The 23,241-nt window shown below is 42.3% G+C and overlaps 1 protein-coding gene across 3 annotated transcripts in view; it reads right to left on the bottom strand.

The window, feature by feature from the left end:
• Positions 1 to 1,611: 1,611 nt before the first annotated feature.
• Positions 1,612 to 23,241, bottom strand: part of LOC127572703 (arrestin domain-containing protein 3-like) — a 59,255-nt gene continuing 37,625 nt past the window's right edge. For 2 of the 3 annotated variants that reach the window (XM_052020228.1, XM_052020229.1), the window contains exons 3-8: positions 20,166 to 20,238; positions 17,369 to 17,519; positions 15,863 to 15,965; positions 14,939 to 15,195; positions 13,797 to 13,959; positions 1,612 to 8,592 (exon numbers count right to left, since the gene is read on the bottom strand). In XM_052020228.1, the coding sequence (XP_051876188.1) occupies positions 8,543 to 8,592; positions 13,797 to 13,959; positions 14,939 to 15,195; positions 15,863 to 15,965; positions 17,369 to 17,519; positions 20,166 to 20,238 (797 nt within the window). In that variant the 3' untranslated portion in view covers positions 1,612 to 8,542. The remainder of the gene's footprint in view (positions 8,593 to 13,796; positions 13,960 to 14,938; positions 15,196 to 15,862; positions 15,966 to 17,368; positions 17,520 to 20,165; positions 20,239 to 23,241) is intronic. The other variant, XM_052020230.1, reaches the window with a different exon arrangement.

Raw genomic sequence — 23,241 nt, 5'->3', positions numbered from 1 at the left:
AGACAATGCTCACATGATGTGGTAACAGCGCATCACGTTGTTCCTGCGCTTGTCATACTGATCTTCTGAGCGGACGGATTTAATCATCCCGTTCAATCTCTTCTCCACTGCACCTGGTGAGTAAGCAAAGCAGCCTATTAACAAGGTGAAGCTTTGTTTGAAGTGGCCAGTCCATCAGTTGAACCAGAGCTAATTTTTGTTTCTATTTGCCCACCTCCTAACTATGGAGGGGAAGCTTTATATATACTGAGATCCTTTGGGGACTTATTGCTTTAGGTTGGGGGAATTTAGTCTTTGGTTTAAAACCAGCATGAAAGTGATTCTCTCTTAGCCTCAGGGAATGATTAGGTTATGAAATGCCTCCTCTTTTTAAATTGTGACGTTTATTGTTAAGTAAGATGATATACCAGGCCATGTAGTAATCTTACCGTCGTCCCTCACATCTCCACCCATCTTGCCACCAACTCCATCCCCAACAATCTGACTACTCACCCCCCTCTCCCCCACGTACCTTGCTCCCACCCACCCTGCATGTCTAACCACTCTCACACCTGTTCCCTCAATCTCCACCCCTAGCCCTGCCACCCATCTGTGTCCTCACTCCCACCGTCCCAAACTGAGCCAGAGACCCCTCTCCTTCTGGGGTCTCGCTCAGTCTGATGCTTCTCCCGATGCAGTGCTGCCATTTGCCGAACAAGGATACTACCCACTGAGGACGTGCCCAGGAGATTCTGCTCATCCAGGTGTGAGAGAAATCGTCACATAGTTTGGAGACAGTGGAAGCTGAAAAAGCAAAAAACATTGTAGATGCTGAAAATGTGAAAAACAGAAAATGCTTGAAATAAGATTTCTTTATTAGTCACGTGTACATCGAAACACACAGTGAAATGCACCTTTTGCGTAGAATGGTCCAGGGACAGCTCGCAAGTGTCGCCATGCTTCTGGTACCAACATAGCGTGTCCTCAACTTCCTAACCCGTACATCTTTGGAATGTGGGAGGAAACCGGAGCACCCGGAGGAAACCCACGCAGACACGGGGAGAACGTACAAGCTCCTTACAGACAGCAGCCGAAATTCAACCTGGGTCAATGGCGCTATAATAGCATTACGCTAACGACTACACTACAGCACCTGCCCTTACACTAACACGCCTGAGATGCCAGGCATTTCAAGCTTTTTCTGCTTTTTTTATTGATGACAAGGACATTCATCAACTTTGCAGGTAGACAAAAGGACCTGCTGAATGTTTCCAGCATTTTTTGTTTCAATTGCAGTTTGAAGTCACCAACGTACATGATGAACCTGATGTGTTTTCGATGAGGTTGCTGACATTGAAGGTGGACAAGATATAGGAAGCAGTTAAGCATAGGTAGGAAGCACAAGGAACATTGCAGAGAAGTTCAGTGCAGGTGATTCTGTGGCTCCAAAGGGGTTAATAAATGTGGAACCTGCTCTGTGCAGTCCCTGCCAGCTTGATCCTGGAAGCAAGACGCCGGAGGAATTTGATGTTGTCTGCAGGCAGGTTGATAACATAAGATATCTTTATTAGTCACGTGTCCATCGAAACATACAGTGAAATGCATCTTTTACGTAGAGTGTTCTGGGGGCAGCCCGCAAGTGTTGCCACACTTTCGGCACCAACATAGCACGCCCACAACTTCCTAACCCTTATGTCAGTGGAATATGGGAGTAAACCGGAGCACCCGGAGGAAACTCATGCAGACACGGGGAGAACGTACAAACTTCTTACAGACAGCAGCCGGAATTGAACCCGGGTCATTGGCACTGTAATAATGTTATGCTAACCATTACAGTAAGTTTCCATATTCATAATCAAATAGGGTGGCATTTAAAATCCCCAGAATCTTGAGCACAAGAAAATGAGGTTGATGGTCCAATACAGTGCTGAGCAGTGCACCCTAAATGAGATGAAACATTGAGCCCTCAAATGGATGGAAACCATCCCATGCCTCTTCTTCTTGTGCAGTCCCTTGGGGTGGACGATGATTGGCTTCCCTTCCACTTCTGTGGACTGGAAGATGCCTGTGTATGAATTATACACACACACAGACACACACACTCTCCAACCACTGTGGCACAATTCTTAACAACATTTCAACATCACAAAAGCATATCATACAGCCTTTCTCAATTTGCTGTTTGTGCGACTTTCCTGGGTTTAAATTTCCTGCATAAAATGATGACTGCACTTCAAAAATATTTCATTAGCTGTAAAGTGCTTTAAAACCTGACCAGGTTGTGAAGGATACAAAAGAAATAGAACTCTGCCTTCCTTTCTCTTCTTGGATGACAAATTATCCAGACATGTCACAGCCCCCAGGACGTGGTGCTGTTGCTGGTGGAGCTGGAGATGGAGGCATTGCAGGACGCAACCCTTTCTTTGTACGAGGTGGTTATCACATTTTGAAATCCGTGTTTTATTCTTGGGTCATTCTTCCTATCTTCCCTACACATAGTCTCTGAGTTTGGCCTGATCAGGACAGAGTAAAACTAGTCAAGACTCACAGAGCAGCACAATCCAAAGGCACAAGAGGGTCTACAAATGCTGGAAACTGAAGCAACACACACAAAGTGCTGGAGGAACTAAGTAGGTCAGGCAGCATCTATGGAGGGAAATAAACAGTCGACGTTTCGGGTCGAGACCCTTCATCAGGACTGATGAAAGCTCCTTTGTAAAGTGTGGTAAGACTTTACACTGTGATAAGACTATTGAACAGTTTCCTTATATCATGAGATGGACTCTGACCTCACGATCTACCTTGTTGTGACCTTGCACCTTATTGTCTACCTGCACTGCACTTCCTCTGTAGCTGTGACACTTTACTCTGTACTGATATTGTTTTTACCTGTACTACCTCAGTGCACTCTGTACTAACTCAATGTAACTGCACTGTGTAATGGATTGACCTGTACGAACGGTATGCAAGACAAGATTTTCACTGTACCTCAGTACAAGTGACAATAATAAACCAATACCAATAAAGTTTATTAAGTAAATATAACCAATATATTATAAAGCACCATAGCTAACAGAAAATATTGCAACCATCAGAGAATTACAAAAGAAAGATATCATAGATACCCTATACCTTTTTAATCAGGAAGATATGATATAAAATACTGCAAAATATTGTGCACTGACTTAGCCTCTGTACTCCAGCAATCGTACTGTTTTATCTCTCAATTGTAACTTGAACTCAAAGGCAACTCACCCCAGCAGTCATTCAAAGGAGCATGCTCCAGTCTGTACGGGTGATCAATCTTGTCCACAGTCCTTTGAAAATCGCCCTCAGCTTGCCTCAAACACCCCATGGCAACAGATTGTTGCGACCCGCCGACCCGTTGGTTGGAACTTTGTGTGTTAAGTCCATTCCTTGCAAGTCCAAGCTCTGCTCAATCTATCATCCACTTTCACAGATGGGGAAATTTATCAGCAGCTTGAAAGGTTCAGTGAGCACTTACCTATCAGGCCACAGACGCTGCGGAGCAAAACCAGATAAATAAATTGTGTCCTTTGGTTAGTCTTGCTTGTGTATGAACGAATCCTGACGCAGATTTTTATGCTGACAGTCTGCTTTAAATGCTTGTTTTAAAAGTCCAGCATGCTGGGATAAAAACTTTGGTCAATTTCTACATAAGATTAAACGTGTTCTTGATGAAGACTTGGCAATGAGGTAGATTTTCATCCTTACTGCTGGGACATATGGTATGGCCGAGATGAAGCAGGAGGGGGGAAATGTGGGCATTCAAAATGGAGAATAGTCGACTTCTTTAGGCAAGTTCTATTCGCGGTCCATGATCCTCTGAGCTGGATTCCAATGTTCATATATTACTTGGGTAATATGTTAGCTCAGGTGAAGATAAAAATCTACACCTTGGTGTCTTATATCAGGACTTCTTTTTTAATGAGCTGCAAAACATTTAAAAGCAACTTCTAAAAATGAATTATTTTGGGAGGCCGTACTATTGGAGTGAAACTGGACATTTTGGAATGTAATAAAAAGTTTGGGTTTTGCTTCTTAAGGCATCGCTAAAAGTTCTGATATCAAAAGTCACAAATTAAAAAGTGGTTATTTCATTCTTTCTGATTCATCAACATGTAAAATGACACAAATATATGAGTGAATAAACAAATTCCACACCTCTTACAGAAGCTTATCAGGCTCCATAGCAATAATGTGGAATCACTCTTAATATCTGGCAAAACCCTTCCATTAACTGACTTTGTTTAAAGGGGTAATTTTTATTTTTGCTCATGCAATTCCAATACACTGTACATTAGGAAAACAAGTAAAAAACTGGAATAAAAACAGAAAATGCTGAAAACAATCAGGAGATGAGGCAACATCCGTGGAAAGAGAAACAGAGTTAACGTTTCAAGCTCCAGAACCTTTTGTCAAGACTGGATAAAGATGATAATGTACTTGTTTCCTATTATTCTTCAGCCATTATTTTGGTTTATCACTGACTTTATGTCCTGGTAGTACTACAGTTCCAGCTGAATCTTTAAGGAAAGCCTTGTATCTGTAAACAATTTTATGATGCTCAAGGTGCATTACAGTGGATGAAATACCTTTTCCTGATTAGTCACTGTTGTAATCTGTGTAACAAGGGCAACTAATTGTGAAATGAAAGCTCTCACCAAGCAATTAGGTAATAATCACCAGATAATATTTTGTTTTTAAAGAGTTAGAGACTGAGATATAAATGTCAGTTATACTTTTGCTGTCATAGTGCTGATTTAGCGAAAAGATTGAGAGATTTCATCTTTGTTTGTAACTACATATTTTAAAGAAAAATTCAGACACTTAACATAAGTTCTTTGAGTGCACATATTCCATGCATTTTAGATTGAGACCGGGTTGCCTGGATTGAGGACTTTAGGCTGAGCTTGTTTTCTCTGGAGCGAAGGAGGCAGAAGTTTAGAAGATTATCAGAGGCATAGATAGATAGTCAAAATCTTTCTCCCATGGTCGGGGTATCAAAGACAAGAAGGCATATCAACTTTGTCTGGCAAGAGTCTGATTGAGTTTTTTTGAGGAGGTAACTAGGAATATTGGTGTGAGCAGAGTGGTAGATATGGTTTACATGGACCTTAGCGAGGCTTTTGATAAGGTCCTGCTAGGCTGGTTCAGAAGGCACAAGGAATCTGAGGCACGTTGGCAAACTGGATCCAAAATTGGCTTGGTGATAGGAGGCAGAGGGTCACGGTGGAGGGATGGTTTCTCTGACTGGAAGGGATCAGTGCTGGAACCTTTGCCGCTTCTAATATACGACCTGGACGAGAATGTAAGATTAGTAAGTTTGCAGATGATATGAAAATCGATGGAGTCATAGATATTGAAGTAGGTTGTCTAAGGACGTAGTGGGATATAGATCAGCTGGAAAGTTGGGTAGAGCAGCAGCAGCAGATGAAATTTAATCCATTTTAGTAGTGTTAATGTCCCGAGAGATCTTGCAGTGCAAGTCCACAGCTTCTTGAAAGTGGTGACACAGATGGATAGGGTAGTAGAACGGGCATTTTTCTATGCCTGCCTTCATAGGCTGAGGCATTGAGTATAAGAGTTGAGATTTCATGTTGTAGTTGTACAAAACACTGGCTGGACCACAACTGAAGTACTGTGTACACTACAGGAAGGATGTGGTAGCAATGGAAAGAGTGCGGAAGAGATTCATCAGGACATTGTCTGGAAAGGAGGGCTGTAGTTATAACGAGAGATTGGATAGGCTGGGTCTGTTCTCGTCGTAACATAGGAGGCGTAGAGGTGACCTTATGGAGGTTTATAAAATTATGAAGGGCGTAGTTAGGATAGACAATCAGAATCTTTTCCGCAGGGCAGGGGAGTCTAGAACTAAAGGACACAGGTTTAAGGTGAGAGAGGAGAAATTTGAAGGAGATATGAGGGGTAAATTTTTCCACACAGAGGTGGTGGTTATCTGGAACAAATTGCCAGAGGAGGTAGTGGAGGCAGATACAAGTATAACATTTAGGAGGTGTTTGGAGAGGTAATTACACAGGAAAGGTGGAGAGGGTTATGGACAAACGGGATTAGTGTAAATAGGTATCATGGTCAGCATGGACGAGATGGGCTGAAAGGCCCCATTTCTCTGCTGTACATTTCTACTGATTCTAAGAATCAATTTGTGAAAGAACAGGTTGGACAGCCACAATTCAGCCCACAGTGCTGCGGCTCAGAAGTGTTGTCCAATATGTGGGAAGAGCAGGACAGAAATGTAGCAGTGATAGGTTGATCTATAATTACAGGAAAGGTCGCTTCCTCTGCAGCCTGGAATGAGAATTCCAAAGGCGTACCAGTGGCCGGTAAGGGTGGCTGGAAAGGAAGTTGGACAGAGGGAGAGCAAATCTAGTTATCATGTTACAGATGATATACTGGCAGCTGAAAAAAAGAATGCATCTGCATTGAGTCAAAAATAGAATTTACATGGATAGGGATAAAAGATAATAAAAAGGTAATAAAAAATACTGCCTGGATTGGAGAGCATGTCTTATGAGGATAGGTTGAGCGAGCTCGGGCTTTTCTCTTCGGAGCGAAGGAGGATGAGAAGTGACTTGATAGAGGTGTACAAGATGATAAGAGCATATATCGAGTGGACAGTCAGAGACTTTTTCCCAGGGTGACGATGGCTAACATGAGGGGCATAATTTTAAGGTGATTGGAGAAAGGCATAGGGGTGAAGTCAGAGGTAAGTTTTTTTTAAACAGAGAGTGGTGGGTGCGTGGAACGCACTGCCGGCAGAGGTGGTGGGGCAGATACATTAGGGGCATTTAAGAGACTCTTAGATAGACACATGAATGATAGAGAAATGGAGGGCTATGTGGGAGGAAAGGGTTAGATAGATCTTAGAGCAGGATAAAATGTCAGCACAACATAGTGGGCTGAAGGGCCTGTACTATGCTGGAATGTTCTACCTTCTATGTCAGTCATAGCAATCATCATAATCAACCAGCAACCCGAAGGAGGAAGGAAAGTGCTGACAAATTAAGTAAAAATCATGTCGTAATAATCATTGGGAATTTCAACAACCCTGATATTAACTGGATCGAACAGATAGGTGAATGGGATAAGGGAATTCCTATAATGTGTAAGGACTCTTTTCCAACTCAATAAGCAAAAAATCCAACAAAGGAGGATCTGCTATTGAATTTAAAAATAAGAAATCAAACTAGAGCAGACAAAGGAAGAAAAATTAGGGGGAGCATTTAGCCTATACTGATCATAATACATTTTAAAAAGATAAAGGCTTAAGTATAAAGAAAACCAGGATAACAGATTAGAGGGAGGCTGATTTTGCAAAGCTGAGAACAGGAAGATAAAATAGGCAATAGCACTGACAAATAATGACGTAAGATAATAAATTGGAAATATTTTAAAAGGTGTTCACAGTCCACAAAAAATATATTCCGTTAAAAGAAGAAATTGAACATTCACAGAACTCTGTGGATGAATAGGTTGTAGCAAAGGTAAAGAAAGGTGTATCTTAAGCATATAGACAACACCAGCTGCAATGACAAGAGGGAATATGAAGAGAAGTGGAAAGAAGGAAGAAAAATAACTAAGAAGGCAAAGAGGAATTAAGAAATTAAATCAAGGAACATAAAACAAAATTTACATCAGAAATGAGAGGGTTTATGTATTTGGAAAGGCTGTATGTTCTGGGTCTCTTGTAAGAATATAATACAACTTAGATGAGGACTTTAAAATGATAGAAGGTTTTGACAGAGTGTTTCCACCAGTGGGAAAGAACCTATCTAGAGAACTTCAGTAAAAGGTAATCAATAAGAAATCCAAAAGGGAATTCAAATAAAACTTCTTTAGCCAAAGATTGGTGGGAATGTGGAATCTGCTTCTGTGGGGAGATGTTCGGGCAATATACATTGAAGGGGATGGACAAGCACACTGAGGAGAAGAGAACAGAAGATTATGCTGACAGATTTAGATGAGCCAAGGCAGGAAGAAGTTAAATTAGACCAGCTGCATTAAATGACCTGTTTCGATGTGATACATCCTATGTTAAAAATCTGCACCAATTTGGTTACTGCTATAACATTATAGAGACATGGATATATACATAGATGCAAGACATCAGCTGATAATATTGTAGCAACATAAACATATACAAATGCATCAACTCATGAAAAATGAACATGAACAACATTCTCTGAAGGTTACAGAGAATAATAACATATTACAAAACAATATTGTTCTCATGCATTGGCTATGCTGCTGTTAATGCAAGTATGTTATTGTCCATATAAAATGGTTAACAATGTCCTTATTCTTAAATGTAATAAAAAAATGTAATGAAGTACAATAATATCGTTTTTTTGGTTTCAAGATTATTGTGTTCTATTCTGTCTTTGATGTCTTTAAATTGAAGATATTTTGAGAAGGAGTTGGATTATGTCAGAGGACTCAGAGAACTAGACATCGTACACCCAACCCTGAAGGATTTGTTTAATCTTCATTCCGCAATACCTCTGAAGACTTTTCATTCCCTTCATGTGCAGAAGCCAATATTCTTGTTGTTGACCAAAAAACCAGCAGCCACTGAAAAGTAAAAAATTAAACCAATAACTGTCTACCAAAATTCAAACAATTATCTTATTTGAGCTGGACTAACATTCCAAACAACCCATCCAGCCATCCCACCAAAATCCATCTGCCATTTCTCAGGCAAGTTCTGCACAACCCACAAGGGGCCGAGCCTACAACTGACTTTAAAACCTGAATTGAAAACTAAAATTGATGTAAATAAATCAAAATAGTTAATTAATAATGCTTGATAAAAATTTAAAAGAATTAAAATAACAATTACTCAACCCTTTGCTTACTAATGCACAGGCTGAGAATTATTATTGAAATGAATGTCGTCTCCAATCCGAGGCCAGGCAGGTGAATTGGAGAGATGATTCCCTTGCGTAAAGGTGGGGAATCCCAGCAATCCAGGGCCTTTACTCTGCATTCCATGTGGAGGCTTGCAATTGAGCACTGAGGCAGCATTTGGTCAATCAGTAAGTCTGGGTCTTGGAGCATGTTTGGGATGTCTGAAACTTACTTCTCTTAAAATGGTAGAACGGTAGTGGCTCCAGTCTAATGTTTCCTGAGTCATTGAATCATGATTTTTATTTTTATTTTCCCTTGTAACTCCACCCAAGTTGGAACTTCATAGCTTGTGCCTGATCAGTACACCTAGGCAGTGAATGTCAGTGTGTCAATTCAACCTGCAGAGGCAATTAGCAAATGCTGGGGAATTATTTGTCCTACCCGGCATTCATGATGATACAAATGAAAGCCTCTCCTGGCTAAAGACACCTGATGTCTCTGCAATGCAATGTAACTGCATGACCCACAGTCATTAGGTTGCAAACAGATAAGGGACTGTGATTCCACTTCTTTAACTTCCAGCATCTCAAGTGTTCTTTTGCAAGGGGGCATAATGAACACACCATCGATTTTGGAGTAAAAGTCTTCCTCCTGAAGAACAAAGGTACATCTCCTCTGACAACCCAGAGAGTCAGGGTGAAGTAGCAGCCAGGGGCGGTGTAGCAGCTAACACTACTACCTCACAGTTCCAGCAACCCAGGTTCAATCCTGACCTCGAGTGCCGTCTGTGTGGGATTTTGTTCTCCCTGTGACCATGTGAGTTTCCCCTGGGTACTCTGGTTCATTCTCACATTGCAATTCTCACATCACAATTCTCACATCACACTTGGAGTATTGTGTTCAGTTCTGGTCTGTAATAAGATGTCAACACAACATTGTGAGCCGAAGGGCCTGTACTGTGCTGTAATGTTCTATGATCTAAGTAGGTTACTTGGTGATTCTAAATCACTCCTCAGTGTGGGTAGGTGATAAAAGAATCAAATAGAAGTTGATGGAACGTGTCAAAGAATAAGTTTAGGATTACAGGGTTAAGATAAGATATCTTTATTAGTCACATCTACATAAAAACACACAGTGAAATGCATCTTTTGCGTAGAGTGTTCTGGGGGCAGCCTGCAAATGTCGCCATGCCTCCGGCGCCAACATAGCACGCCCACAACTTCCTAACCCGTGTGTCTTTGGAATGTGGGAGGAAACCAGAGCACCCGGAGGAAACCCACGCAGATACAGGGAGAACACACCCTCTCACACACATTCACACACCCACAAACAGAGAGTGGCTGGAATTGAACCCTACACTACCGTGCTTGCCAAGAAGAGAGGGGGATGAAACTGGTGGGATTGCTCTGGTGGAAGCCAGCATGTGCAAACGGCACTTCTTTTCTGTCAAGCTAAATTAGAGATATGGACCTAAAAATTGTTCGTGGAATATCCATTTTAACTTTGTGAAAATTAATGTCAGGAATTTCCTGATAGCAGGAATCTTTCTTGCACTTGCCATTCACTAGCCTGCCAGTCTTTCCTAAACGGATCCCCAAAGAGGCAACTCCCTCAATGGAGCTGACTCCAACCAGGTCGGTGTGGCTGTGAGCATGTCCCAACATAGACAGCATCATGGGGTGGGGCCTGAATACGTCCCACACATGGAAATGATGAAAAAAAAAGCTTTGACAGCAGATCGGACAACAGCCAAACCTGTTAATCTATCAGAAATTTCTTTGATATGCCAAATATTCAAAAACATTTAACATTTATCAAACTATATAAAAAAGTTAAAAACATTTAAGTAAACTCAATTAAGTAAAACAGGTAAGTGACCTGAAACTTGTTTTCTTCTGCAGAGCCACTCCTTTCCAATCAAATGAATGTATTCATGGAGAATGAATTAGGACAGAACTGCCCCCAAGGCATGTGAGCAGATTTTTCCAACACAACTGCCTGGCAACTCAAGGAAGTCAGTGCAATGCTATAGCCAAATCTGCAGCAAGAATGCATTTAATCAAACTAATATATTAAGAGGGGTCAGGTTGCTGCATTTTTTGGCCTACCCACAAAAACAAATCATCAAGCCTTCTAGCATTGCCGTAATGAACTGAGGGGTTTTGAAATGAACTTCTGGAGAAATAGGATGTGAACTAAAAAAAATTGTAAGAGCACCTCCCATGTCTTTGTTAACCATCTGTTTACTCTTTAAAAAAAAGGTGGTTTGGCTCTCCACAAAATCTACAAAATCCAGAGAAATTTAGCAATCTTAGCACCACAAAGCCCATATTCATCCCTCAAAGCTTTAGGAAAACAATGCTCAAATTGTTAGCTGAAATGGACCTTCTTCAGCTCTTGAAAATGCTGAGAAATCCAGAGCTTTTCTCATCAAAACGCTTTGGCAAACATCAAACTCAATGACATTTCTTAGTAACTGAGGACTGGCTGATTCTTGGACTGAAAACAAGCAGGATTAAGATGGTTTGCTCAAACAGGATGGGGTTGGTTCTGTGCAGAGTCACATGATGCATTTTTCCACAAGAAGGGAACTTTAACTGCAGACTGCTCTATTGAAATTGTACCATGACAAATGTGGGGCTGACATGAGAGCGAGAGAGAGCCAGTGAGAGTGAGAACACAGTTGGAGTTAAATTCTTGTATCAGGTCAATTGGTTTGGAGACTTGATAAGCAGAATTTGCATCGAGCAAAAGAGGAGGGAGGCAACGCAATCCATGTTGGAGATCAAAGGGGAACCTGGAGAGGGAGCTGGTAATGGCCAGCAGAGTTCGGCTTCAATTTAATGGCCTCTTGGTCACTGCAGTTAGGAAGGGGTGACCTGATCAGTCACAAGACAATGTTGATGGATTGACCACTGGGACAGAGAATGCAAATGTTAAGTGAAGAGGTGACCTGGTTGGTCAGCAGGAGATAAATGGCATTAGATCGCTGACAGCATGGTGTTAAGCTGGTAACTTAGAGAGGGTATCAAAGGTTATAATGTCAGCCATTTCGTTAAATTATTGGGATCTGTCATCTCAAGTAAAGTTAGCTGATCACAAAATCAGAAATTTCAGTTTGTCATCAAAATTCATTAAATTCTTCGATCAGACTCTTCCAGTTCTATCTCCCTGCCCCCTCACCTTTTATTAACATCAATAGGCTGAGTGGTGATTCTGGTCCTACAATGCTTTGGACTATGTGAGGAATCCAATAGTGTAGTAGAGTTAAAAAATCCCTAACAAGCACTTATCAGGGAGATATCTGGGTTCAAAAAGGCTTACTTTGCGCGTCCTCAACTTCCCAATATTTAAGTAGGGAAAAGCAGGTAGTTCCAAAAGGAACCTGAAAATGGAAATTTAACAATCTTGACATAACTTTAAGGAAGATGATTAAAAAGTCAAGAAGAATATCAATATTTTTAAAGCCTAAAATAATGGCTGCATGTTTCTTTAGCAAGTGCTGGGAAATCAAAGGCAGACCTGAGAAACACACATTTATCCCAACTGTCTGCCTTCTATTGGTTAACCAATCCTCTATCCGTGCTAATACATGACCCCCAACTCCATGCATCCTTATAGAACATAGAACACTATAGCATAATACAGGCCCTTCAGCCCACAATGTTGTGCTGACATTTTATCCTGCTCTAAGATCTATCTAACCCTTCCCTCCCACATAGCCCCCCCCATTTCTCTATCATTCATATGTCTAAGAGTATCTTAAATGTCCCTAACGTATCTGCCCCCACAACCTCTGCAGGCAGTGCGTTCCACGCACCCACCACTCTCTGTGTAAAAAACTTACCCCTGACATCCCCCTTATACTTTCCTCCAATCACCTTAAAATTATGTCCCCTCATGTTAGCCATTGTTGCCCTGGGAAAAAGTCTCTGACTGTCCACTCGATCGATGCCTCTTATCATCTTGTACACCTCTATCAAGTCACCTCTCATCCTCCTTCTCTCCAAAGAGAAAAGCCTGAGCTCACGCAGCCTATCTGATGGATAAGTCTTTTATGTGGCACCTTATCGAACATCTTCTGGAAATCCAAGTATACAGGCCTGCATTTGCTCACTTCCCAGCAAAAATAATAATCAAGGGGTCAATATTTCTAACAACAAGGTCCTCCCATGCTGGTCCCCACCTTGCTCTGTCCCACTGTGAAGTCACAGAGGAAAGATGGTCAGAAGTTCATTGGTTTTAACCCCAGTTTAACACAGACAGCACTGGAGGTCAAATATGAACCCAGGAGCCTGACCTCTGGTGCTGCCGGTATGGAGTTTGCATGTTCTCCTTATGACTGGGTGAATCTTCTCCTTGTGAACGCACAGGATCAAAAGAGGCCAAAGGCATTGTAGACTCAGCCAGCTACATCATGGGCACAACCCTCCCCGCCATCGAGGATACCACCTGGGACATGGCCTCTTCACATTACTACCATCAGAGAGGAGGTACAGGAGCCTGAAGACCCACACTCAATGATTCAGGAACAGCTTCTTCCCCTCCAGCATTAGATTTCTGAACAGTCCACGAACACTACCTCTTTGTTCCTCTGTTGCACTACTTATTTATTTTTGTAACTTATGGTAATTTTTATATCTTGCACTGTACTGCTGCCTCAAAACAACAATTTTCACGACATACATCCGTGATAATAAACCTGACTCTGATTTGGAATCCCCCAATGCTCCAGTTTCCTAAAGGCGTGTGGGTTGGGAGGCTAATTGGTCACTGTAAGTTACTCTTAGTGCAAGGGTGCTAGAATCCATGGGGAGTCAATGGGAATGGAATTAGTGTAGAATTGGTGTAAATGGGTGCTCGATGGTTGGCGGGCCTAAGACCTTGTTTCTCCGCTGTATCACTGAATAACTCAATCTCGTCCTTACCTTCAGGTTTGTCAGGGTGCGTTTGGTTTACATTGCCGTAGTCCATCCCATACTGAATACCGAAGTCACTTGCCGGGGCACCGAAAGAATGCGATGGAATTGTACCAATAACTATTGGTAAACTGACGGTCAAATTCATTGCTCTTGGAATCTCTACGGATACCTAAAGAACAATAAGAACACCCTTAAGGATTTAAAACTCTTACTGCCTATTTTTTCCAAATGTGTTATCTTCCTCTGTCCCTGCTCAGCCACTGCAGTAATTGTTGCCACACGGAATCAAACATTTGATGGCACACATCCAGGATGCAAAGCTTTACTGAAAAATGAGTAAACAATTTGTTGAGTTATTCCTTTGTTTGAATAATTTGAAATACCTGTAAAACAGCTATACGATTTGAAATCCAATTAAGATATTGATACAGAAACGCTCACTGTGTTATGTCATTGAAAATAGGGGCCTAGTTACATCTCTTGGTTCTAAATGTGCTCTGACGATGCAGCCAAGTATGCCTCTCCTTTACGTAGCTACCCATGTATACAGCCAAAACAAGTATATCAGATTACAGCCAAGGAAGATCTTAATAAAGATTCCCTGGAGGCCTACAGAACTTAATGCTCTGCCACCTATCCCAGGATCCGTTTTTAGAAAGAGGCATCTCTGCCCCGCTTATTAAATTAATAGCAATGTTTAAGAGGCATTTAGACAGACACATGAACAGGCAGGGAATGGAGGGGTTATGGACCACATCCAGGCAGATGGGATTAGTTTAAATTGGCATCATGATCAGCACAGAGGTTGTGGGCCAAAGGGCCTGTTCCTGTGCTGTACTGTACTGTGTTCTCCATTCCAGTTTGATGTTCTTTCATTCCAATTTATAAAAAGGTTTTGAACCAACATGCACCGGCTGGAGAACTGAAGAAGGGTCATCGCAGTCAAAATACTAAGTGAGGAAAAATTAAGGCAAATAAAGCAATATGCTGTCACAGTAAGTTCCACTTTTGAACACTTGACTTTGCCACACACTTTGTGGCATTCTCCACATTTTTGGCACAGCTTTGTGGGTGGAAGGGCCTAAATTCTGCTGTAGTTTTTCTATCTTTGTCCTCACTCAAAAGTATAATTCAAAAAGGTTATTTACCTTAATTGAATATTCCATCTGGATAATGGTGCAGTTCATCAATGTAGGAGGAGTTTCTGGAATTTTCAATAGCATTACATTCCGACTGTCTTTTTGTCCGGCTAGTACTGGCTCTCCCTCGATTTTGGTTACAAGTTCCGCAGACGATCTTTTCTTGGTTTTTGCATGGTAGGTGATTGTTTTAAAAATGGCTGCCGTTGGCACAACTTTGCGGGAAGAGTGGTTCTCAATTTCAGCAAATATTTGAATTGAATCACCTGAAAATGAGCAAAATCCACAGTTCATATAATCTTGCAGAATCCTTCTGGACTTGCAGCAAATTAGATACAGCTACAAAAGTCAGCAAGTAAAATTGAGGATAATTGGAGAGGATTTTCGCAAGGAGGGCCAAAGGTGGACTGCATAGTAGGATCTTAAAGAAGTGGATATTGAGAGTGTGTATGCTTTTGTGTGATCTGTGTGATAGTCTGATCTTCAAAAGTTGAAGTTCTGGAAAACTCTCAACAAATTAGAAAAATGCAAACGATAAACTCTATTCATGAAAGGAGGGAGATAGAAAGCATAACCGATAATTGACCAGGAGCAGCTTCTGCATGCTGGAGTCAATGCATTTCCCCTTGAAATGTAACAAATATTAAAAAATAACAAGCGTACCCGACTGGGCAAGAGGCCCCATCCCGTCAGCCTCTCAGTCGGGTGGCAGGTTTCATTATCTTAAAGATATAAATTATAAGTTGGAAGACTTGATCACATAAAACAATAGGGCAAGTATAAACATCACAGGAAAGCATGACAGAAAGAGTTTTGAGAAAGCATTTAGTAGTTACTAAACAGAAAGTGTGTGCCTTTTCAATATTATGTCATTGTGAATGTGATACACATAGAGCAGCAAAACTAACAGATTTCAGTGCTCCAAATTTTTACCTGCTATGAAGCCCTTCCGTTCAATTTTGGCATTTAGCAATACTGGGCCTGAGGCACAACACCAGCAGCAAATAGTTTTCTCATCCGTTACCATCAGTGGCTCCTGTAAAATCAAAAGGAAACACAGTAAACACTTCAACTTCCATCAAGACTAAGATTCCCTTCTGAGGATGTCAATCCAAAGATTTCCTTTGTGCATCAGATAAAGCAGAATCAATGTTCTGATATTTTTCAAGAATGGGTTAAAGATTCCAATATAAAAATAATAAGATTAATCATAGTCGATTGCAAAATAACTGAAAGTCTCCAGCTTAATGACTTGTTTTTTTGGAAGATGGAACACACTTAATGTATTGTACTGCTCATCCTATTTCTGATGCACTTAAGTTAATACATTAATGTATCCACAGAATTTTAATGCAGTTGCATTGCCCTGATTTTTATGAGGAGGTTGGGAGAGCATTGAAGTGAATGAATGCAGCTATGGAACCCAGCTAAGCAAGGAGGTGGAGATATGATAAGGTGTGAACACAGCCAACCAGCATATAATAATATCCAGTGTAAATATAGCAAGCAGGCAGAGGAACCCATGTCGAGTTTCACTTCATCCATATTTTTCAATGACAAGGGGGAACTTTCATGGTAAAGAAACATTTAGGTCTCCTTCTAAATGTTGATGCCTTCCACCAGACCTTTCCTGTCTGCTCAACAGGTTTTAATGATTATTTAAAAGAGCATTCACACTATGAATTACTTTTAGTTGTACTTGTTTACTTGCCTGCTTTTGAGCACAAATCTAAGATTTAAATAATTCAGTTCATGAGATCTTTGTCTTTCTTGCCCTTTCTCATTAAATGTTGTCAGACAGTTGTTGTCAGAATGTTGTCTGGTTAGGCCACACTTGGAGTACTGTGTCCAGTTCTGGTCATCTCATTATAGGAAGGATGTGGAGGCGTTGGAAAGGGTGCAGAGGAGATTTACCAGGATGCTGCCTGGATTGGAGAGTATGGATTATGAGGAAAGACTAAAGGCTGTTCTCATTGGAGAGGAGGAGGATGAGAGGTGACATGATAGAGGTGTACAAGATATTGGGAGGAATAGATAGAGTGGACAGCCAGCGCCTCTTTCCCAGGGCGCCAATGCTCAAAACAAGAGGACATGGCTTTAAGGTAATGGAGGGGAAGTTCAAGGGAGATATCAGAGGGAGGTTTTTCACCCAGAGAGTGGTTGGTGCATGGAATGCGCTGCCTGGGGCGGTGGTGGAGGCTGATACATTGGACAAGTTCAAGAGACTGTTAGATAAGCATATGGAGGAATTTAAGTTAGAGGGATATGTGGGAGGAAGGGCTTAGATAGTCATAGGTGTGGTTTGAAGGGCAGCACAACATGGTGGGCCGAAGGGCCTGTATTGTGCCGTATTGTTCTATGGTTTTAGTATTTTGTGAATGGAGAGCAAAAATGATTGCTAAAGCAACAAACGTACACCCAAAATTTTGCAGAACATACCAATAGTCCAGGGGCGTTATTATCAATCTGGTTAAATACTGTAAATATTTCTTTCACTTTAGTTCTCAGCTTCCAAGGCCTGTGCAGTTTGGCTGTCATCCAATAGCTTACGTGGCCATGTGCACCCTTAAAGGAAGAAGGTAGTGGCGGCCTGTTGGGAAAAATAAAACATTATGAAGCATCAGTAGCTCATAATAGAACACCAATTTAATGTGTGCAACTCCCAAAGTCCCTCACAGTAAGAAGTCCAATGCAGAAATTACTCCTGCAACAGTAATATGAGTTAAGGTCTCAGGTCATCAGACATTTCTTCGACCTGAAATATTAAATCTGTTTCTCTTTACACAGTTGTTGTCTGATTTGCTAAGTGTTTCCAGCATCTTCTGTTTTTATTTCAGATTTTCTGCAGTTTTTATGATTTTCAAAACGACAGCTAAGTTCTCTGAGCGGGCTTTTCAAACAGACATTAGCATGTAGTCTCTATTGATTTTTTAAATCCCAGAAATCATCCACTTCCACTCACGTCAGACCAGACACTAGGAGCTCATCATAAAGGATTAGGGAAGTGTTTGAAAAGCTAACTGACAAAGTCTGATGAAAAAATAGATTCAGTTATTCGATCATATAGGGGCTCACTGCAATTACCTGGAACACAAATGCATCAACAACAGGACAGATTTTAGCTCTCAACTTGCCATCATGCTACACTACTACAGAGCAAAGTTTAAAAGATGTACCAACTGAAGACAGATATCTGGGGCTTGGATTCCCATGGGATTACCCATTGCTTTCACTGTGTCTTTGATGGAAATTGGATGGAAATCTTGCACATAGATGGAAACTGTCACCTTGCTGTTCCTTTGCTGAAAATTCAGCAGATGATTGTGAGGAACTGCAGCCACGGGGAGCATGCAGCAGGTCCAGAGAAGGGAAAATGGCCTTGATCCATTTGTGGGCAAGCACTGGAGATTAATTCCAATGGTTTGACACAGGCATTCTGGAGTTTGAGTGTACTGAGATGAGGAAAGGGAAACACTGGCAGAACTGTAGAAGGTACATCTAAAATTCATTTCAGATGAAACTTGGATAGGAATGCTGCTTGTTATCTGCGAACTGTAAAGAGTCTGTAGAGGATGTCCAGTTGTCCAGGGCAAGAACAGATCAAGCAGGTGGATAAGAAGGATCCAAAGAGAATCATTCATGCTGTGTGGTAAGTGTTTGCTCAACCTTTACCAGCTATGGTGCAACTATTCATCACACTGGTCAATGCAAGGGAGACCAAAACCTATCTACATCCTCAACACCCAAGGAAGGCTGAATTCACCTTCTTACCTCTCTCTGTCTTGTCATTTGGGTGTTAAAGAAATTTTTAATGCAAAAACCAGACCCTGAAAACACTCAAGCACCAGTTAAATATACAACAACTATATCAACACATAGCAGGTCACAACATCCAGCATTTTATGTGATAAATCTAGAGGATAACCAGAATCAAAATGTTTCCCATCTGCGGCTGTAAGGGACAACTGGAAGCCACACGATGAAAGAGCAATGTACTTGGACTTGCATACTTAATATTTGCATTTTACTCCAGAGAAGCTCAGAAGGGAGATATGATGATACCACTGTTGTTGGCAGAATCTCAGATGGCGATGAGGAGGCGTACGGGAGTGAGATAGATCAGCTGGTTGAGTGGAGTCCTCACAACAACCTTGTGCTCAACGTCAGCAAGACCAAGGAACTGATTGTGGACTTCAGAAAGGGGAAGTCGGGAGAACACACATCAGACCTCACTGAGGGGTCAGCGGTGGAAAGGGTGAGCAGCTTCAAGTTGCTGGACGTCAACATCTCAGAGGATCTATCCTGGGCCCAATACATTGATGCAGTCATATAGAAGGCATGTCAGCAGCTCTACTTCATTAGGAGTTTGAGGAGATTTGGTATGTCACCAAAGACTCTTATAAATTTCTATAGATGTACGGTGGAGAGCATTCTGACTGGATGCATCACCGTCTGGTATGGAAGCTCCAGTGCACAGGACCACAAGAGGCTGCAGAGGGTTGTAGACTCAGCCAGCTCCATCACGGACACAATCCTCCCCACCATCAAGGACATCTTCAAGAGGTGGTGCCTCAAGAAGGCAGCATCCATCATTAAGGACCCTCACCATCCGGGACATGCCCTCATCTCATTGCTACCATCAGGGAGGAGGTATAGGAGCCTGAAGACCCACACTCAACGTTTCAGGAATAGCTTCTTCCCCTCCGCCATCAGATTTCTGAACAATCCATGAACACTACCTCGTTATTCCTTTTTTTTTGCACTATTAATTTATTTTTGTGCTTTATAGATTTTTGTCTTTGCACTGTACTGCTGCTGCAAAACAACAAATTTCACGTTATATGTCAGTGATAATAAATCTGATTCTAATGCTGACTCTACTATTTGGGTCTTCCTTAAAGTGAAAGAAAACTGCAGCTACAAATCCAGGTTTAGTCATAGCAATTCCAGCTCTGAGTCAGACGGATGTGACCCGAAGCCTCACCTACTATGTGGCGATGCACGAAGTGGCCAGTGATTCTCACAAGTCACTCCACAGCACGCAGGGAACACATATTCCAGGATCCAGTGAAAGGCACGTCAGGTTTCACTGTCCTTGCTGGGCAACCAAAAAGCAATCTTGCAGGGAATCTTCCCCAATGGAGACATTTCTTTCAAAAGAAAGTGAATAACTGCATGGACCATTAGATGGACTGAACTAAAATGCATTGTTGTGTCTGCTCTGTTATGAACTCACATTGTTGGAAGTACAAGACTGAATGGATACTCATGTCTGCCCGACTGCAATACAGTAACTTCGTCAGAAGACTCTGTAGAAACAAAGTCAATAAGTTAGTTCAAAAGCAAAATACGACAGATGCTATCTGAAATAAAAGCAAAATAAATACTGAAAATACACAGCAAGTCAGGATGTTGTGGAGAGAAAAACAGAATGAAGTGGGTGGACCTCCCGGTGGCCACGTCCCACTCCCATACTGACATGTTTATCCACGGCCTCCTCTACTGCCACGTTGAAGCCAGACGCAGGTTGGAGGAACAGCACCTCATATTCTGCCTTGGGAGTCTCCAACCGGATGGCCTCAAAATCGATTGCTCTAACTTCCGGTAACCCCACCCCCTTTGTCTTCCCTTATTCCTGTGGCTCCTTTCCCCCGCCTTGATGACCTGCCCATCTCCTCTCCTCCCCTCCCCCATCCTTTATTCCATGGTCCACTGCCCTCTCCTACCGGATTCCTCCTTCTTCAGCCCTTTGCCTCTTTTACCTATCACCTCTCAGCTTATTACATCTTCTCCCCCTCCCCCACCCACTACTTTTCCCCTCTCACCTGGACTCACCTCTCACCTGAACTACCCTGCCTGCATGTGCTCCTCCCTCTCCCCCCACCTTCTTATTCTGGCTTCTGCCCTCTTCCTTTCCAGTCCTGATGAAGGGTCTCGGCCCGAAACGTCGACTGTTTATTTCCCTCCATGGACGCTGCCTGACCTGCTGAGTTCCTCCAGCACTTTTTGTGTACGTATTGCTCCTGATTCCAGCATCTGCAGAATTTCTTGCGTCTTACGTTTCAGATGGATCACCTGAAAGATTAACTCTCTCTCTCTCACCACAGTAGTTTGGCCTGCTTGAATTTCCAGCATTTTCTGTTTTTATTTCACTAAATTAGTAAATTGTAAAGCATGTGCCAAATACTGCCCACAGAAATCTGACAATTTGAGGCACACATCGTTCTGAGGAATATAACTCACATTTCGACAATAAAGATGAGGTGTAATTCCATTAATCTCAGCGGTGTGGGAAATGGAGGAGAGTTGAAAAGTTAGGGAGTCATGAGAAACGCCCCTTCACATTGAAAATGAGTTGCCATAACACTAACACTGCTTCTCTCTCCAGCCTGACATGCTGAATATTTGTGTTGGTTATTGGTTGCAGGTTGCCCTGGTTTGGGTGGGAGATAGGAGAATCAAGGACATGTGAGAGAGAACAGGCTTCAGGGAAGTAAGTGGGGGAATGGGTTGGTTGGGATTGCTCTGGAGCAGCATAGCCTTGAGGGATTGAATGGCCTCATTTTATGTTGTAAGGAAAATAAATATGGAAATCCATATAACATTTTAAAAAGTTGAGAAAACGCAAATAAATCTCTATTAGTCCATGTACATCGAAACACACAGTGAAATGCATCTTTCATGTAGAGTGTTCTGGGGGCAGCCCGCAAGTGTCGCCACGCTTCCGACACCAACATAGCGTGCCCACAACTTCCTAACCCGTACGTCTTTGGAATGTGGGAGGAAACTGGAGCATCCGGAGGAAACTCATGCAGACACGAGGAGAACATACAAACTCTTTATCGACAGAGGCCGGAATTGAACCCGGGTACTAAGCTCTACTAAGCTCTGCCTCTGTGCCCATTTCTTTGGCAACGAGTCCTCACCACACCCCCCCCCCCCCCACCCACCCACTGATGAGCCCTTCTCACATCTCCAACACTCCCCTTCCTCCTGGACACCCCCTTTGGGCATTTTACCAACCACCCCACCATCCCCGCGCCCCCCCCCCCCCGACCTTTCCATCTCCAGGGCCTCTCCAGTCTCAGCCCTGTTGCAGGGTTTTGACCTGAAACGTCGACGAATTCTTCCCCCCACCCCCCACACAGATGCTTCTCGACCTGCCGAGTTCTTCCAGCCTCATTGGTCGTTGCTTGGGAAACAGTACAGGTCGGCACAGGCTTATATCACCAGGGTAGAGGACTGACGGGCACAGGATGTCACCGTCACTACCTGCAATTTCAAAGGGTTCCTATAAAGCGCTGGTGCAGGTATGACGGGCCGTAAAGTCCTTCGGATTACCATTCCTGCTTCAACCACCCGGCCAGATTTCACTTTTGTTAGATAACATCTCAGGTACAGGAGCTTGAAATATTCCCAGATAAAGCAGGCACTGTGAATGACAGTGGTTACTGAGAGCGGATATGGAGGAACTAAGAACATAAGACAGAGGAGCAGGAGAAGACCACTAAGCCCCTCGAGACTGCTCTGCAATTCAACACAATCATGTCCGATCGCTTCCCTTTCTCCTGCCTTATCCGCAGATCCCTTGATACCTCCCATTCTGTTATTGCTTTTCCCTTTATCTTACCTCGATGTACTTATGTTTTGAAATGATCTGTATGGATAGCATACAAAACAAAGATTTGCACTGCATATCAGTACATGTGACAATAATAAACCAACTACCAATTTATCAACCTCAGCTTTGAATGCAATCAAAGACCGAACCTCCACAACTCTCTGTGGTAAATACTTACTCTCTGAAGAAAATTCCCCTCTTTACATACTGTACCTAAATGTTATCATTTGAGTCTGTGACCAGTGGTTCTAGACTCCCCTGCAAGGGGAGCTCCTGACTGTTTCTCTTCTATTGAGCCCCCTAAGAATTTTGCATATTATTTACAAGAGTCTTTTCTAATTCTTCTGACCTCCAGAATAAAAGCCTAGCCTACTCAATCTCTCTTTAGACAACAGACCTGCCTACCCAGGATCTGCTCTAGCTAGTCTTCACTGCAATCCCTCCACCGCAAGTATATCCTTTCTGTAAGGTAAAGATTGTACCTAATACTCCAGCTGTCGTCTGGGCAAGGCATGCCCCAGTAAGGCATTTTTACTATTGTACTCAAATCCTCCAGCATAAAGGTCAACATATCAATACCTTCCTAACTGCCTGTTGTAGCTGAATGTTAGCTTTCAATGACTTGTGTTTAAATTCATCCAGGTCCCAATGAAAAAAAATCAACATTTTCCAATTTTTGTTTCAGAGCAGA

The sequence above is a fragment of the Pristis pectinata genome, chromosome 7 (assembly GCF_009764475.1).
Source record: "Pristis pectinata isolate sPriPec2 chromosome 7, sPriPec2.1.pri, whole genome shotgun sequence".
Classification (NCBI taxonomy): domain Eukaryota; kingdom Metazoa; phylum Chordata; class Chondrichthyes; order Rhinopristiformes; family Pristidae; genus Pristis; species Pristis pectinata.
This window is presented reverse-complemented; position numbering and strand designations above follow the sequence as displayed.